The sequence below is a fragment of the Notechis scutatus genome, chromosome 2 (assembly GCF_049901735.1).
Source record: "Notechis scutatus isolate UNSWTSFEM ecotype Mainland chromosome 2, rNotScu1.2, whole genome shotgun sequence".
Lineage (NCBI taxonomy): Eukaryota > Metazoa > Chordata > Lepidosauria > Squamata > Elapidae > Notechis > Notechis scutatus.
The window spans coordinates 11545509-11565060 of record NC_142010.1 but is presented as its reverse complement, the minus strand read 5'-3'; the positions used below and the strand labels follow the sequence as shown (position 1 = coordinate 11565060).

At 42.2% G+C, this 19552-nt stretch overlaps 1 protein-coding gene across 1 annotated transcript; it reads left to right on the top strand.

The window, feature by feature from the left end:
- Nucleotides 1–3669: 3669 nt before the first annotated feature.
- LOC113425112 (uncharacterized) lies at nt 3670–19224 on the top strand. Its single transcript, XM_087958830.1, is given in 7 exon segments — nt 3670–3995; nt 6416–7036; nt 10106–10254; nt 11619–11701; nt 13977–14103; nt 16086–16878; nt 17102–19224. Coding segments are annotated over 6 exon segments (2025 nt in total). The 5' UTR covers nt 3670–3995; nt 6416–6536; the 3' UTR covers nt 17475–19224.
- Nucleotides 19225–19552: the final 328 nt, after the last annotated feature.

Sequence of the window (19552 nt, the reverse complement as noted above, 5' to 3'; positions counted from 1 at the left end):
TCAGCTGGGACTCGGAAGGCAGAGAATAGATGGGGGCGGAGCCAGTCAGAGGTGGGATTTGCCGGTTCTCCGAACTACTCAAAATGTCCGCTACAGGTTCTCCAGAACTGGTCAGAACCTGCTGAATTACCACCTCTGCCTCCCCTGCACTTCCATGCTACTAAGAATGAATTCTCACAGGTCAGGGCAGGGGTCTTCAAATTTGGCAACGTTCAGACTTGTGGACTTCAACTCCCAGAATTCCTCAGCAAGCCATGCTGGTTGAAATTGAAGTCCACAAGTCTTTTAATCATATCTGATATCTGATATTAACACAGTGGAGAAAGTCCAGAAATATTTCACCAGAAGAGTTCTCCACTCCTCTACTCGTTGCAGAATATCTTATGCCACCAGACTTGAAATTCTAGACCTAGAAAACCTAGGACTACTCCGCCTTGGGTCCGATCTAAGTATAGTATATAAAATTATATATTGCAATGTCCTACTTGTCAACGAATACTTCAGCTTCAACCACAACAATACAAGAGCACACAATAGATACAAACTCAAAGTAAACCGCACCAAACTTGATTGCAGGAAATACGACTTCAGCAACAGAGTGGTCAATGTCTGGAATACTCTACCTGACTCTGTGGTTTCTTTCCCAAACCCCAAAAACTTTAACCTTAGACTGTCTACTATTGACCTCACCCCTTTCCTAAGAGGTCTGTAGGGGGCGTGCATAAGCGCACCAATGTGCCTACCGTCCCTGTCCTATTCTTTCTTTTATTTTTCTTATATGTATCCATGTATTCATAACTATGTTTATACTTATACCTATTATCTTATAATCGCTTGACAAAATAAAATAAAATAAAATAAATAAATAAAGTTTGGAGACCCCAGTCATAAGGGAATAATCCTACAAATTCAGGGCATGTTGAAAACAGGTTTAAAAAAAAAATCACTTTCCTTTGCAATTCAGTCACTATCCCTAAAGGATTCTCTGCAGAATCATCTTATTGCACGGCAGGTGATCCTAGACATACAACAGTTCGTTTAGTGGCCATTCAAAGTTGCGACGGCACCGAAAAAAGGGACTTAGAACCGTTTTTGCAGCATTCCCCACGGCCACATGATTAAAATTCAGAGGCTTGGCCACTGGTTCATATTTATGACGGTTGCAGTGTCCCGCGGGTCGTGTGATCCCCTTTTGTGACCTTCCGACGAGCAAAGTCAGAATCACATCACCACCGTGTTGCTACCTGTTAAGCCTGGATTCCCCAACGGGTGTTAAGGAAAACAAATTAAACAGGGCGTGCAGCGAAGACAGGTAAATGTGTGAGATAAGTTTTCTAGTTAACACGCAGTTATGCTTGTGCTATCAAAAATATTGTTTATTCCATTTAAGAATTATAGCATAGTCAAAATAACGGTCCATTAGTCATATATCAATTTCAGTCTAATCTTGTCGGGATACTCTTTTTGCAAAGTCCGTGTTAAATAGCCAATGTCAGTTCACTTACAATAAATCAGTCCAATCTTTATCTTCTCTCTGTTGAGAAAATCAACACTCCCTTTTCTCTCCCGTTTCAGCAAGAACGCGCAGTCATCAATCCATCCAGTAATTAGGGATCAGTAAGCCAGAGAGAGAGCTGCAATTGCCTCGCTTATATAGTGCTTTTACAACCACACCCTTAATTACATTCTTGCAGTTAAAGTTACACACACTTTAACTAACAAACCATGATACCATATTTATTATTTTTACCCAAACCAGTTAGGGTAAACAATATTATCCCTAACACTACCAATCAACTAATCAGAATAGACTTGGAAAAGGACCTTGGAGGTCATCTAGTCCAACCCCTTGCTCAAGCAGGAAGTAAGCAGTGGGGTCCACAACGTTCTGTTAGGGTAATAAATAAAAGAAAGAAATAAAAAAAAATATTATAGAGAGAGTGGAGAGTTACTCTATAGGCATATTTTATCTTGATGTTAGGCAGTTGTTTTCCTATGTATATAGAAGTACAGTATTTATCTCTATAGGCATTTCTTATCTTATCCTGTTGTGGAAAATATTTCTCTAACCTTTCACGTGTTGTAAAACTAGCCTGCAATTAGTTACATCTTTCTCCTATGAAGACACATGGTTATCCCATCTGAATCCATCTGGTTTAAATCTAAATTAGAGTGTTTTACAATGCAGTTACTCTACTTCTAAAAGAATCTTAAGGTATAAGAAGAGTTACTTTCGTCTGTGTGCTTTGCAACTTTCCTCACATATCTGTGTGTATGAGAGGAGAGCTCTTACCCTTTTATTGATCAATAAAAGTTAGATTTTGTTCTTCAAAGCCTCTGCTTAAGTTCATTTTTGGCACAGCGTGATCTTAAGTTATAGCCGAACTTTACAGTTCCGTCTTAGGCCCAGTATTCTTCATTAATGACTTAGATGAGGGAATAGAAGGGGAACTTACCAAATTTGCAGATGATACTAAGCTGTCAGGAATAGCTTAACACCCAAGAAGATAGGCTGAGATCCAGATGGATCTTGACAGACTAGAACACTGGGCCATATCTAATAAAATGAAATTCAATGTAGAGAAAAGTAAAGTCTTACACTTAGGCAAGAAAAACCAAAAGTACACATATAGACTGGGTGAAACCAGGCTCAATAGCAGTAACTGTGACAGGGATCTTGGAGTCTTAGTGGACAACCAGCTAAATATGAGCCAGCAGTGTGCAGCAGCCTCCAAAAAAAGCTAATGCATCCCTAAGTTGCATTAACAGAGGGATACAATCAAGATCAAGTGAGGTACTAATACCACGCCTTAGCAAGACCACACCTAGAGTACTGCATCCAGTTTTGATCACCACATTATAAAAATGATGTTGAGACTCTAGAAAAAGTACAGAGAAGAGCAACCAAGATGATTAGGGGACTGGAGGCTAAAACATACAACGAACGGTTGCAGGAACTGGGTTTGGCTAGTCTAGTGAAGAGAAGGACCAGGGGAGACATGATAGCAGTCTTCCAATATTTGAGGGGCTGCCACAGAGAGGAAGGGGGTCAAGCTATTTTCTAAAGCACCCGAAGGCCAGACAAGGAATAATGGATGAAACTGAACAAGGAGAGATCCAACATGGAAATAAGGAGAAACTTTCTGACAGTGAGAACAATCAACCCATGGAACAGCTTTGCCTTCAGAAATTGTGGGAGCTTCATCACTTGAGACTTTCAAGAAGAGATTGGACTGCCATTTGTCAGAAATGGTGTAGGGTCTTCCGCTTGGGCGGGGGGGGGGGGGTTGGACTAGATGACCTACAAGGTCCCTTCCAACTCTGATTATCTGCTATCTGTTACCCTATACCCTTTCAGATAGATGGCTATTCCATTCACTTAACTGTGGCGAGAAAAGTCGTAAAACAGGGCAAACTTACTTAAGCAACATAACCATTGTCTCACTTAGCAACATAAATTTATGTTTAGCAAGAAGATAAAGTTATGTTTCCCCTAGCCACATCAATGTTGGGCTCCGGCGTGGTCGTCACTCGAGGACTAGCTGTATTGAATGAGTGCAAGGGATGCGCCCCTCGGCTCTGTTTGCAGTCCGCCCTTCAAAGGGTTAAAGGAAGGTGAGCCACTGCCTAGAAAGGCCGGAAGTCGGTGGAGGAAAAGGCGTAGTACCTTTCTCAGTGGAACAGGCTTCCTGCCGGAAGATTCAATTGTTGGCCTGCTGTCAGTCAAAGGGGCTTTGACCTCCTGAATCTGCCTGGGTGGGGGGAAGTCTCTTTTGGGGATTAGGGTGACACCCCCCCACCCTCCTCTCCACGTCCCCTTGGAATGGAGGGAGTTGCAGGGGAGCACCTGACTGACTTGCAGGTTTGACACTTGGGGTCTGGGTGGGGAGGGGGCTTGCTGAGAATCGGTGAGAGTTGGGCTGAGCTTCCAGCATTACGAAGAAACAAAAACGGGGGTTCTTCAATGATCGTTGCTGCATTTCCACCCCGATAACGTAAGTCTGCAAGAATATATTTTTTTTGATTTCTTGCAACGTTTGCCTTGTCTCTTTCTGGGTAGACGGTTGAACAGAAAGCCAGCTGGCCAGAGGGTGGGGGAAAAAAAAAAAAAACTATGGTTAGGCAAAGGGAGATGATGGCAGGCAGAGAGAGCGATTTCAGCACGTTCTAAAGAGACAAGGAAGGATTAGTTGTGTTGTTGAATGCTAAGGCACTTTACTTCCTAAAAAGATCTATGGATTAGATTTACACCAAGACAAATCCCTTGTGTGTCCAATCACACTTGGCCAATAAAGCATTCTGTTCTATTCTATTCTATTCTATTCTATTCTATTCTATTCTATTCTATTCTATTCTACCCTATTCCTATTCCATTCCTATTCCATTCCTATTCCTATTCCTATTCCTATTCCTATTCCTTTCTGTTCTATTCTATTCTATTCTATTCTATTCCATTCCATTCCATTCCATTCCATTCCATTCCATTCCATTCCATTATATTATATTATATTATATTATATTATATTATATTATATTATATTATATTATATTATATTATATTATATTATATTATATTATATTATATTATATTATATTATATTATATTTACATTACATTACATTACATTACATTACATTACATTACATTACATTACATTTCACCCTATTCCTATTCTATTCTATTCTATTCTATTCTATTCTATTCTATTCTATTCTATTCTATTCCATTCCATTCCATTCCATTACATTCCATTACATTCCATTACACCCTATTCCTATTCCATTCCTATTCCATTCCTATTCTATTCTATTCTATTCCTATTCCTATTCCATTCCATTCCATTCCATTCCATTCCATTCTATTCTATTCTATTCTATTCTATTCTACCCTATTCCTATTCCATTCCTATTCCATTCCTATTCCTATTCCTATTCCTTTCTGTTCTATTCTATTCTATTCTATTCTATTCTATTCTATTCTATTCTATTCTATTCCATTCCATTCCATTCCATTCCATTACATTCCATTACATTCCATTCCATTCCATTACATTACATTACATTACATTACATTACATTACATTTCACCCTATTCCTATTCCATTCCTATTCCATTCCTATTCTATTCTATTCTATTCCTATTCCTATTCCATTCCATTCCATTCCATTCCATTCCATTCATTCTATTCTATTCTATTCTATTCTATTCTATTCTATTCTACCCTATTCCTATTCCATTCCTATTCCATTCCTATTCCTATTCCTATTCCTATTCCTTTCTGTTCTATTCTATTCTATTCTATTCTATTCTATTCTATTCCATTCCATTCCATTCCATTCCATTCCATTCCATTCCATTATATTACATTACATTACATTACATTACATTACATTACATTACATTACATTACATTACATTACATTACATTACATTACATTACATTACATTTCACCCTATTCCTATTCTATTCTATTCTATTCTATTCTATTCCATTCCATTCCATTCCATTCCATTCCATTCCATTCCATTCCATTACATTACATTACATTACATTACATTACATTTCACCCTATTCCTATTCCATTCCTATTCCATTCCTATTCTATTCTATTCTATTCCTATTCCTATTCCTATTCCATTCCATTCCATTCCATTCTATTCTATTCTATTCTATTCTATTCCATTACATTCCACCCTATTCCTATTCCATTCCTATTCCATTCCTATTCCATTCCTATTCCATTCCTATTCTATTCTATTCTACTCTACTCTATTCCTATTCCTATTCCTTTCTGTTCTATTCTATTCTATTCTATTCCATTCCATTCCATTCCATCCTATTCCTATTCCATTCCTATTCCATTCCTATTCCATTCTATTCTATTCTATTCTATTCTATTCTATTCTATTCTATTCTATTCTATTCTATTCCCATTCCATTCCATTCTATTCCTATTCCATTCCATTCCATTCCATTCCATTCCATTCCATTCTATTCTATTCTATTCTATTCTATTCTATTCTATTCTATTCCATTCCATTCTATTCCATTACATTCCACCCTATTCCTATTCCATTCCATTCCATTCCATTCTATTCTATTCTATTCTATTCTATTCTATTCTATTCTATTCTATTCTATTCTATTCTATTCTATTCTATTCTATTCTATTCTATTCTATTCAGGCCTCCTGTTGCCATCTTTGGCTGGGCACCCAAACCTTTCAATTCAAAGATAAAACAAAGTCTGCTTGTTGCTTGTCAGCCTGCAGAATTTCATTTCTGGAGAGTTTTTTAAGCCAAGACTGGAACAGCCACCTATCTGAAATGGTATAGGGTCTCTTGCTTAACTAGAACGACCTCCCAGGTCCCTTCCAGCTCTGTTCTGATTGATTGATTGATTGACTTCTTTCAGCCTGAACACTACACGCCTGTGGCATTGCGCTGTGTTAAGGCCAAATTGGGAAGGCATAGAGTTCCTTTGGACTTGCTAGAGGTTCTCCTGGGGCATTAAAAAAAAAAAGAGAGAGAGAGAGATGGAGGAACAAGGCTCAGCTGGCTCTGAAGGAAAAGAAGGCCACCATCCCACCCTGTCCAAGAGCAGTGAAGCGTGTCGGAAAAGGATCGTGTGGGAGATTTTGGAGAAGGATCCGGAGGTCCATCGCCGGTGTTTCAGGGATGTCTGCTACTGGGAGGCGGGAGGTCCCCGAGAGGTTTGCAGCCGCCTCCACCATCTTTCCCGTCAGTGGCTGCAACCGGAGAGACGCACCAAGAGTCAGATGCTGGATCTGGTGATCCTGGAGCAGCTGCTGGCCATCCTGCCCGAGGAGATGTCCACCTGGGTGAGGGAGTGCGGAGCAGAGAGCAGCTCGCAAGCGGTGGCCCTGGCCGAAGGCTTCCTCCTGGGTCAGACGGAGTGGAAGAAGCCGGAGGAGGAGGAGGAGCAGCAGCAGCAGGTGAAATCCCACCCCCCAGGACGCCTTCAAAGGGCCACGTATTCATCCTGCAGGGTGGAAGTGGGATTAAAAAAATCCCAGTAACCGGTTCACTGCCCGGTTGCTGGGTGGGCGGGCCCTGAACTTCCTGTTTCCAGCTTCCGGTGGAAGCTTCCGGGCCTGCGAGAGGCTGTTTTTGCCCTCTCAAGGGTCCAGAGGCCTCTCCCGGGCCTCTGGGAGGGCAAAAATGGCCTCCCCCGGCCTCTGGAGGCCCTCCTGAAACCGGAAACAGGCCCGTTTCTGGACTTCCGGAAGGCCCGTTTTTTTCCCCCTCCCAGAGCCTCTGCTCCAGAGGTGGGTATTCAGCAGGTTCTGACCAGTTCTGGAGAACCGGTAGTGGAGAACCAGTTCTGGAGAACCTGGAGAACCAGTTCTGGAGAACCGGTAGTGGAGAACCAGTTCTGGAGAACCGGTAGTGGAGAACCAGTTCTGGAGAACCAGTTCTGGAGAACCGGTAGTGGAGAACCAGTTCTGGAGAACCGGTAGTGGAGAACCAGTTCTGGAGAACCGGTAGTGGAGAACCAGTTCTGGAGAACCGGTAGTGGGGAACCAGTTCTGGAGAACCGGTAGTGGAGAACCAGTTCTGGAGACGTAGTGGAGAACCAGTTCTGGAGAACCGGTAGTGGAGAACCAGTTCTGGAGAACGAGTGAACAGTCGAGGATGGGAACCAGTTCTGGAGAACGTAGTGGAGAACCAGTTCTGAGGAGTGGGAACCAGTTCTGGAGAACCGGTAGTGGAGAACCAGTTCTGGAGAACTAGTGGGACCATTGGAGAACCAGTTCTGGAGATGGGAACCAGTTCTGGAGAACCGTAGTGGAGAACCAGTTGGAGAACCAGTCTGGAGTGGAGAGGAGACAGTTCTGGAGAACAGTCTGAGTGGGAACCAGTTCTGGAGAACGGTAGTGGAGAACCGGTAGTGGAGAACCAGTTCTGGAGAACCGGTAGTGGGGAACCAGTTCTGGAGAACCGGTAGTGGAGAACCAGTTCTGGAGAACCGGTAGTGGAGAACCAGTTCTGGAGAACCGGTAGTGGAGGGAACCAGTTCTGGAGAACCGGTAGTGGAGAACCAGTTCTGGAGAACCGGTAGTGGAGAAGCCAGTTCTGGAGAACCGGTAGTGGAGAACCAGTTCTGGAGAACTGAGTGGAGAACGTAGTGGAGAACCAGTTCTGGAGCCAGTTCTGGAGAACCGACTAGTGGAGAACCAGTTCTGGAGAACGTGTAGTGGGGAACCAGTTCTGGAGAACCGGTAGTGGAGAACCAGTTCTGGAGAACCGGTAGTGGAGAACCAGTTCTGGAGAACCGGTAGTGGGGAACCAGTTCTGGAGAGACCATGGAGAACCGTAGTGGAGAACCAGAACCATTCTGGAGAACGTAGTGGAGAACCAGTTCTGGAGAACCGTAGTGGAGAACCAGTTCTGGAGGAGAACGGAGAGACCAGTGGGAACCAGTTCTGGAGAACCGGTAGTGGAAAACCAGTTCTGGAGAACCGGCAAATACCACCTCTGACTGGAGATTTTACAGTATCCTTCCCCCTGCCACGCCCACCAAGCCACACCCACAGAACTGATAGTAAAACAGTTTGAATCCCACCTCTGCTCCACGTGGCCCTGCACTTACCTCCATTGACCATGGGCCACGTGGAGACTCCTGGGAGGAGAGGGGCCAACCGGTTGGTTGAAATACCAGTTCGGCAAGCCAGCTGTAACTTTAACATCCGGTTTGCCTGAACCGGTCAGAACCAGTAGAATCCCACCCCTGCCGAATGAAACTACAGGGAGTCCCTGGCTTATGTCCACAATTTTTGATCCCCAAATGTCTGTTGCTAAGTGAGACAGTTGTTAAGTTACATTTGAACAATTCTGTGTCAAGCGTTACTTATATACTTAAATACAATATTGACCTTTTTTTCTCCATATCAAACCTTATTTCTCTTATCTAACCATGTATATAACATTTCCGAAACCTCGTAAAACTCAGACTCCTCTTTACCTTTTAGTCTGTCCATCTCGACACAGTCAAGTATTTTATTTATTACCATATTTTCTGAAGATACATCATCTATTTTCCAGATTTGGGCATAAGCAATTCTTGCCGCTGTTAATATGTGTTGTACGATGTATTGGATATGTTTCTTCGGGTTTCCTTTAAATAGCTTCTGGCTTAAATTCAATATCATACCTTGTAATTTCTCTTATCCATTTTTTTTTCAATTTTTAAGTGAGTTAAGTTGTTAAGGAAGTTAGGTTGTTAAGTGAGTTTTGGCCCAATTTGACCACCTCCCTTACCACAGTTGTTCAAAATGAATTACTGCAGAGTTGTTAAGTTATAACACAGTTGTGAAGTAAATCTCGCTTCCCCATGGACTTTGCTTGTCAGAAGGTCGTAAACATGGATCACGTGACCCCCCCGGGACACTGCAACCATCATAACTATGAGTCAGTTACCAAGCATCTGAATTTTGATCAAGTGATCATATGGATGCGGCAATGGTCGTAAGCATGAAAAAGAGTCATAAGTCATTTTTCCCCAGTGCCGTTGTAACTGTTCTGTCCCCACTACACATTAGTCTGTGTGCAGCTCGACATGCAGCTAAACCCACCTATCCTCTAATAAAACAGACCATGTGTGTAGATGCGGATGCTTTATTGAAAGAACAGGATATGGTGAAAGTGGGGAAAATAGGGATACATACAATGAGAACCAAATGTAAGACAGGCAGTATTGAGCTGAACGTAACAATTAATAAATACAAGCAATTGAAATCTCACCAGCGATGCTCTGTGTGGGATGTGGGTTTGTCCTTGGATGACCATGGGTTTCGGCCTTCTCCAAATGCTAAAGGAAATGAAATCTGGCTTCCCAGCATGCACTTGGTTTGAGAGTGCGCGCTGATGGATAAAATGAGTTGGGTCAGCTTCAAAAACAATATACTTGGGGCATATTTGTCTCTCCGGCCAATAGATGGGGCTAGAGGGCCACAAGAGTATATAAAGCTATACGGTGTGGCATGACAGTAACTTTGAAGGGTCATTTAGAAAAACCGTTGTAAGTCGAGAATGATCTGTATTTGTCTCGTTCTTCTTTTCCAATCCTGCTCCCGTTTCTAAGTCACGGATCTTTGTTGCCATTTCAGAGAAATCACTCCTTTATAAAAATGGAATGCGATTTCCCAGAGGCTCCCCTGCTGGACACTGTAGTAAGGAATCCTTTGCAAACAGGGATTCCGCAAGAAGATGCCAGAGGAATCGTGTTGCAAGGTAAGAATTTGTGACACTGTTACGTATTTCAGCTTGGCCTTTCAAGATCATTAATACCAAGTGAGGTATTGATACCTCTCTATAAAGCCTTAGTAAGGCCACACCTAGAGTGCTGCATCCAGTTTTGGTCACCACACTATAAAAAAGTTGCTGATACTCTAGAAAAAGTACAGAGAAGAGCAACCAGGATGATTAGGGGACTGGAGGCTTAAACATACAAAGAACATTTACAGGAACTGGGCTTGGCTAGTCTAGTGAAGAGAAGGACCAGGGGAGACATGATAGCGGTCTTCCAATATTTGAGGGGCTGCCACAGAGAGGAAGGGGTCAAGCTATTTGCTAAAGCACCCGAAGGCCAGACAAGGAATATTGGATGGAAACTGAACAAGGAGAGATTTAACCTGGAAATAAGGAGAAACTTTCTGACAGGGAGAACAATCAACCAATGGAACAGAAGTTGCCCTCAGAAGTTGTGGGAGCATCATCACTTGAGACTTTCAAGAAGAGATTGGACTGCCATCTGTCAGAAATGGTGTAGGGTCTCCCGCTTGGGCGGGGGGTTGGACTAGATGACCTACAAGGTCCCTTCCAACTCTGCTGATCTGTTAAACATCTGTCTTCCCGGCCCATGTCAGAAATGCTGGACTATTTTTTTTGCTCCATGGATCTTTGGGATAGAAAAACAAGCTTACCTTTACCTTGTTCTCAAATGCTCTTATGTTAAAGATGATTAATATTGTTATCAAATTAATTGATTTGAGGGGAAAGGGGTTGCGGGGGTGGGAAACGGGATTCCAACACCTTTTCCACACTGTTTTAATTTTTAACTCTTTTAAGACTGGTATCTTTAGAGTGTCTATGGAGATTCTTACTCATCCAGCTCATGATTGTCCCAAAGTTGTTGTTTTTTTTTCAAAAGGCAACTGGACTTTTTGGTTTTTCTTTGAATACGTTTTGCTTCTCATCCAAGAAGCTTCTTCAAGTTCTAATTGAATGGTGAGGAACGGAAGGATTTATGACCCGCTGTCTGCAAGGCGTATAAATCCTTCCATTCCTTACCATCCAGTCAGAGCTGAAGAAGCTTCTTGGATGAGAAGAGAAACGTCTTCAAAAAAAAGACCCCAGAAAGTCCAGTCCACTTTTGGGTATCTTTAGAAGTTTTTCTAATGTTTAAATGAACGATGTGTTATATCTATGGGGATTTGGCTTGCCTCCATTGCGCCGGAAATTATTTATTGTTACTCAGAAATAAATCCTAATGTACCCAAGGGATTGACTTCTCTGTAAAGATGTTTAGCGCCATAACTTGGCATTTCTGAGGCTAGCAAATGCTTCAGTCTTTCCACCATCTTGTCTCTTTGTAGGGAATGAATTGATGCCGGCAAACAGTACAGAGTCTCCGGTTTTTCTCTGCGGTGGAATAGAAACCGTGGTTGACCCAGATCAGGTAGAGGCAAGGATATTATTTGTTTTGCTTGTTCGTTTGTTTGTTTCTATGATTTATTTAGACGATTCAGGTGCCCAGTTTACCATCTTTTTTTTGTCATGGCCGTTAAAGAAATCCCTGCAGCTGTTAAGCAAAGCATGCAGCCGTTAAGTGAATCTAGCTTCACCCATTGATTTTGCTTCTCTGAAGCCAGTTGGAGATATCATAAAATCACAATCCTATGACTCCAGGACACGGCAACTGTTGTGCTGCCTCACTCACTCATACACACATGTGTGTTTTGGAGAGTTTATTAATGTTCCCCAGCAGTTTCCTTCACCCAACCTCAGAATTGTCCCAAATAAATCCAGCCACAAGCAAGCCAAGATTAGTTGACAAGGCAATGGCCAATAGTCCATAAAACAATAGACCAGTGATGGCTAACCTATGACACGCGTGTCACTCGTGACACGCCGAGGCACTTTGACTGACACGCCTGTTGGTGTGGGGAAAACCTGCACATTTAGAGGCTGCCTGTACTCTGCTCCAATCCCTGCTCCCTGCTTGTTGCGTGGAGGCGTGGTGTCACCGCTGCCGCAAGATCTTTGCAGCAGAGAACCAGTTTTAACCGCCATAAACTGAGGTTTGTCAGTTTCATTACCTCAGGAACGCTACAGGAGGAAAGGAGATCCATGAGGTTCACAGCCCTGTAAGGTGGCCTTCCGATCCCCACATCCTGCACCTGCAGCCCTGAGACCAGGGAGACGAGTTTCACAGCCCTGTGTGATCACCCCAGCCCAGTCCGTCATAAACCAAATTATTGATATTTCTTGAAGTGACACACGACCCGAGGAAGGCTACACTTTTTCCCGATTTTCGACATACCAAGCTGAAAAGGTTAGCCATCACTGCAATAGAAAGTTCCTCCAACCAGTAAGCCCACCAAACAAACCTAAATCCACCAGGCAAAACTGAAAGGACATTCACGAGAGTTCCCTTGGCAAGAGAAGTTCAGACACTACAAGGCACCAAATCAAGCAGGAAGCATGAACAAACACACAGCCAAAAACCCAACACATTGTTCCCAGCAACTCCTCCCTCTGCCTGCCATGATAAATAGTTTTTCGATGCAATCCTAAATTGCATTAACAGAGGGATAAAATCATGATCAAGTGAGGTACTAATACCACTCTATAAAGCCTTAGTAAGATCACATCTAGAATACTGCGTCCCGTTTTGGTCATCACATATATAAAAAAGATGTTGAGACTCTAGAAAAAGTGCAGAGAAGAGCAACCAGGACGATTAGGGGACTGGAGACTAAAACATATGAAGAACGGTTACAGGAAGTGGGCATGGCTAGTTTAGTGAAGAGAAGGACCAGGGGAGACAGGATAGCAGTCTTCCAATATTTGAGGGGCTGCCATAGAGAGAAAGGGATCAAGCTACTTTCTAAAGCACCTGAAGGCCAAACAAAGAATAATGGATGGAATCTGAACAAGGAGAGATTTAACCTGGAAATAAGGAGAAACTTTCTTGACAGTGAGAACAATCAACCAACGGAACAAGAGTTGCCCTTGGAAGTTGTGGGAGCGTCATCACTTGAGACTTTCAAGAAGAGATTGGACTCCTATCTGTCAGTAATGGTGTAGGATCTCCTGCTTGGGCAGGGAGTTGGACTAGATGACCTACAAGGTCCCTTCCAACTCTGGTTATCTGTTAAGGTGGGACTTTTTCCTGAGTAATCTGGCAGATCTCCTTTGCTCTTGTCTTTTCTCTGCCCTGTGTGCTCTTGGATCCATCATGGAAGGCAGCTCCTCCACGTCACTGACCTGCAAACTGTCCCAGCCGAAGCCTCCTGTAAATATCTTTCAGCCGGCAGTTCAGAGTCATGAATTAACCCAGTTCCTGATGTGCCATGAATGAGCTCATCCTCATCCTCCCTCGAGCCAACCTCCGAGGAAGACTCAGAGGAGTTGTCCAAGGGAGATATCACAACTGTTGTAAATACATGCCGGTTGGCAAGTGCCCCAGTGTTGATCATGGGACAGCGGGGAATGCTGCATTGCTCATAAATGCAAGGACCAGTCATTTGTCACATTTTCAGTGCCCTTGTAACTTCAGAGTCACTAAATGAATAGTTGTAACTTGAGGACTTCCCGTAATTATAGCTAACTGCCATTGGCTATTGATTATTTGCGCAGTAAGAAAACAGATGTCAGATGAAACCACACATTTAGTGTGATTCCATGCACTGTGCATATGATGATGATGATTTTTTTTCTTTTCCAATCAGGATCTGGCCACTATCGAAGAGCTGGCTGTGTATTTCACTGAGGAAGAGTGGATTCTGTTGGATCCCGACCAGAAAGCTCTCTATAAGCAAATCATGGAAGAGAATTTTGAAATTGTGACTTCTCTCAGTAAGGTTCCCTCTTTTCTTCATTGATGAATAATCATAAAGTTAGTATTTTAGGACCAGTTCCTGCGAGGCAACATATATATATATAATATAATATACATATTATATCTTGGCCAAGATACTTCCAATTTTTTTACGTGGGAGAAAACCCGAATAACCAAAGATCCATATATATATATATATATATATATATATATATATATATATAGATATAGATAGATAGATATAGATATAGATATAGATATAGATATATATAGATATATAGATATATAGATATATAGATATAGATATATATATATGGTGCACTACATCAGATCAAACAGCACTGGTCTAGCACAAAGTTCTCCAAACTTGGCCACTTTAAGACTTGTGGAACTTCAATTCCCAGAATTCCTCAGCCAGCCATTTCTGTAATATGTGTACATTCTCACAGGTCTACACAATTGCCAAGTGCCTCGTCCTGTGTCGGTGAAAGTTTCCAGGCCAAAAGTCATTGACAACCCTACATAAAGCCATGTATAATTAAAGTCAGTGTGATGACCCGGAGTGTAACACAAACGTAACAAAATCCAAAAGGTAAATAAATGTCCTTTAATGCCTCCAACTTGGCCCCACTGTTCAGTAATTCTCAGTTGGAGATAAAACTTATTCAAAAATAGTCTTCAAAAGAAAGCAATACAGTCCAAACTTAATGAGCAGATAGAGGTGAAATAAAAAAACAAAACAAACTGTAAAGAAGGAATTTCCACAACGGACCAGGATAAGTAATTGCCAACTTCAAAGAGATAACAAGGCACAGTCTGTTGGAAGGATGCCAACCAAGATAATTTCTGCCCAAAATAACACACGTTTTGCTTCTGGCAACACTGTCTCTCTCATATACTATTTTCCCCAGTTGCAATCAATGAGAGGGATCATGGCCGCTTCCTCTCTCGTAAGCCAAGTTGTTTTTTTCTCCGTTCCTCCCTGCATGTCCTAGGATGAAGAGGGGATGGGCCTGGTTCTTCCTCTGACTGCCCAGCCGGCCTCTGCCCTTACCCAGCCTCCTCCACAACCTCTGAAGCCACACCTCCACTCCCTGTCGGCTGCTCCTTCTCTCCCTCAGAGTCCGACTCTAACAAGGGCATGACAGCCAGTTTGATGTAGTGATGAAAGATGCTGGCTTAGAAACCTGGAGACTGTGAGCTCTAATCCCACTTTAACTATGAAAGCCAGCTGTGTGACTTTGAGCCAGTGACTCTGTTAGGGATATACACCCTAGCAGAACGTGCAACGGCAGTCTAGCAGGCAGGCAGATATGTGAGATAATAACGTTGTTGTAGCTTACACTCAGTAAGACAGATACACTGTGCAAGTTAAATAGTTTTTATTCCAGCAAGAGTTATAGCATAGTCAAAACAGTCCATATATCATACACTAAGTTCAGTCCATCCGGGGGTTATTCAGTTTGCAAAGTCCAGTGTCGAAAAAGAGGTCAGTAAACTTACAATCAATCAGTCCAGTGATATATCTCTTTTGCAGTCAGAGATATGAAGAAAATCAAACCTCCTTTCTTCTTCTCAGCAAACACGCAGTTTATCACCATCAATCCTTCATTGTCAGCATTCCAGTAAAAGCCGAGGCAAACAGTGAGCTCTCTTGCTCCCTCTTATGGTGATTTTACAACCGCACCCAAAAACTTGGTTTACAGTTTAAAGTGATACATACACTTAAACTAACTAACATAGTTTATATATTATTTTACCCAAACTAAGTTAGGTAACCAATGTTATCCCTAACAGACTCAGCCCAACTCACCTCACAGGGTTGTTGTTGTGGAGAAAATAGGAGAAGGAAGGAGTATTAGATATGTTTGCTGCCTTGATTTACTTATAAAGTAATAAAGGTGGAATGAAACTAATAAAAAAAATGGCTCAGTAAATTTCTCAATCTCTTCTCAATAGGTCATCCAATCAATCTCTAAATGTCTTCTCTTTGTTCCAGGACGTGACCGATATAAAACAAAAGAACACCTGACGGGGACAAAACCATATATGTGCTTGGAGTGCGGAAAAAGTTTTGGTTATAAAAACCACCTTACCTGTCATCGAAGAATTCACACGGGAGAAAAACCCTACAAATGCCTGGCGTGCGGAAAATGCTTCAACCGGAGTTCCAGCCTCCTTAAGCACAAACGAATTCACACGGGCGAGAAACCCTATGCGTGCCTTGAGTGCGGAAAGCGCTTCAGCCAGAGTTCGAGCCTCACCAAGCACAAACAAATTCACACGGGTGAGAAACCCTACGCCTGCTTAGTGTGCAGCCGGAGCTTCGTGAAGAAGATCAATCTCACGTCCCATCAGAGAATTCACACCGGGGAGAAGCCATACGAGTGCTCGGAATGCGGGAAGACTTTCAGTCACAAAATAAATCTCCTTTCTCACCGGAGAATTCACACCGGAGAGAAACCCTATCAATGTCGGGAGTGTGGGAAGAGTTTTAGCCAGAATACGGGCCTGACGAAACATCAAAGGACTCACACGGGCGAGAAACCTTATAAGTGCTTAGAATGTGGCAAGACGTTTGGTCATAAGACGAATCTCACCGCTCACCAAAGAATTCACACAGGGGAGAAGCCGTACCTGTGTTTGGTGTGCGGGAAGAGGTTCAGTTCCCGGACTGGTCTGACTTACCATGAAAGGACCCACACCTAGAGGAAGCCATTTAAATGCTTAGAGTGCGGAAAGAGCTTCACTCAGAAGATCATTCTCGTGAAGCATCATTTGGAAGAGAAGGGGTTCTCTTATTTGGAATGTGACAATCCAGCCATGTATCTCGCTGCGCACCAAAGCATCTTCAAACACCCAAAACCGCATCAGTGTCCGCAGTGCGGGAAAACTTTTAGTCAGAGCACGGGGCTCCGGAATTACCGGCTCATTCACGAAGGCGGGAAGGAGTGCGCTTGCTCGGTCTGCGGGAAAAAGCTTCAGTCACAAACTCATCCTCAGTTGTCACGAAAGGATCCACACTGGGGAGAAACCGTACAAGTGTCTGGAATGCGGCAGAAGCTTTAATCACAAGAAAAACCTCTCGAGGCACCACCGAATCCACACAGGAGAGAAACCATACCGGTGCTCAGACTGTGGGAAGTGTTTCGGTCAGAAAGTAGACCTCACCAAACATCAACGGATTCACACCGGAGAGAAACCATATCAATGTTCGGAGTGTAGGAAGAGTTTCAGCCAGCGTACCAACCTTTTCCAGCATCAGAGCATTCACACGGGGGGGAAATACACCCGCTTAGAATGTGGGAAAAGTTTCAGTCATAAGAAAAACCTGATCAGACAATCAAAAAAATGCACACAAGGGAGAGATATTATAAATGACAGGTGAGGGTCAATGAATGTTGGTAGGAAGGAAAATAGCTCATCAATCAATTTACATGGGGGAGAAACCCATATAAATGATTTGTTTGGAATTTGTTCAAATTAAATTTTGATTCTCAGGCAAAAATTAGAGGAAGAAGCATGCAATCATGGGAAGAATCACACAGCAATTGGTCATCTCTCATACCAGTCTTGATTTTTATTGCGTTTTGGTATTGTTAATTTTTATTGTCTTGTTGTTCATTCATTTGTCCACATCAGAGCTGGTATTCAGCAGGTTCTGACCAGTTCTGGAGAACCAGTACTGGAAATTTTGAGTAGTTTGGAATACCACCTCTGACTGGCCCCGCCTACATCTATTCTCTGCCTCCCGAGTCCCAGCTGATCGGCTGGGTCTTCTTCTGTTGCCTTGCAAAGGAGAACGGAGCTGGAAATCAGGTTAGTGGGGTGGGGAGGGAATGGGGATTTTACAGTATCCTTCCCCTGCCACACCCACCAAGCCACACCCACAGAACCAGTAGTAAATAATTTTGAATCTCACCTCTGGTCCACGTTTTTACAAACTGCCATTCATGTAAGGATAATTAACATCTTTTGATAACAGATTCTATACTTTCAACATAGACTAAGAATGCCCTGTGATTATCTTGGATTCCAGAAAAAAAGATCTCAATTTTCATTTTCTCCACGTCCCTGTAATATTCTCAGTTGCCTGTCTACTTCCTAAACCTCTTTTTTAACCTTGGCAACTTCAAAGTCGTGTGGACTTCAACTTCCAGATTTCACTAGATGGCTGGGGAATTCTGGGAGTTGAAGTTCGTCCATCCTAACATTGTTAAGTATTCTGACTTTTTGTCCCCGGGTAAGTGAATTTTAAAGGAGGAAGGCATTTGAAAAAAGGTGCTATTGAAATCTACAAAGCAATCAAGTTTTTAAAACAAAGTATTATGAATACACAGAACGAAGAATTGAGACAATGAGGATAGTAGGCCTTTTAGGAACGTGTGTGTGTTTGTGTATGTGTGTAAAATGCACGCATTCCTCAATACCTTGATGTGTACCTTTAGAAGAATGTGGAAGAGAACAGATTATCTCTGTCAAATTGTCCTTCACTGGAAATCTGATTTAAACTGTTGAAAAAAAACATTTACAATCATTTTTTTAGAAAAATTTACATTTCAATTAGGGAAAGGCAGTGTACATATGAAGCACATATACCCATACACACAAATACACACATCTACAACCTTGACAATAGTTGACATGTGTTATTGTAGTTTATGATATTTTCATTAGAACTTCTTATCGCATCCATAATCTTCCATTACTTTCCATCTCACTTCTGTTCTTTAGAACAATTTTGGTCCTCACATTATCCTATTTCTGATATGCAGCAAACGTTTTAAATCACTGGTCAATTTAATTGTTTTAATTGTCACTTGTTTTAAAGTATATATATTTTGATATATATGTTTTCTTAAGTTTTTGCGGGTACTTGCATGTATGGTATTCAGCTTTGTTCGGGTATTTTCCCACGTCATAGTAGTTGTGCTTTTAAAGTTGTAGCAACGTTTCGGCAGAATCTCATCTGCCATCATCAGGCTTCTGTATTTTGATATATACTGTATATATTTGTATGGTGCTCTTTGCTATTGTATTTGTATGTGATGAAGTTGGTTGTAGACCACCCTGATGTTCCCCAAAAGAATGAAGGGGAACATAGGTCATTTTAAATAATAAATATGTTTCAGACTTTTTTTTTCCTTTTACTTGATTCTGAGAAAATAAGTATCCAAGAAGGGATTTGGTAAAAATAGCTGAATGCTGGCTGATGGAGACATTTGAAGGTAAAAAAATCCAGATGTGGGATATTTTCCCTAAGCCTTGTAAAAAGAAAGTTGTCAGACCTGCCTCATCTCGAACCCCTAAGTAAGAATGATCCTTAATTCCATTCGCTGAGAAAGGTCGCGTTTACTACAAGTGAATTGCAGTAGTGCACTTGACTTCTAGGAAACTATACCTTTCTCAACAAATGGAGTTAAGGATTGTTCTTAGAGGTTCAAGCTGAGGCAGGCCTGACAAAAG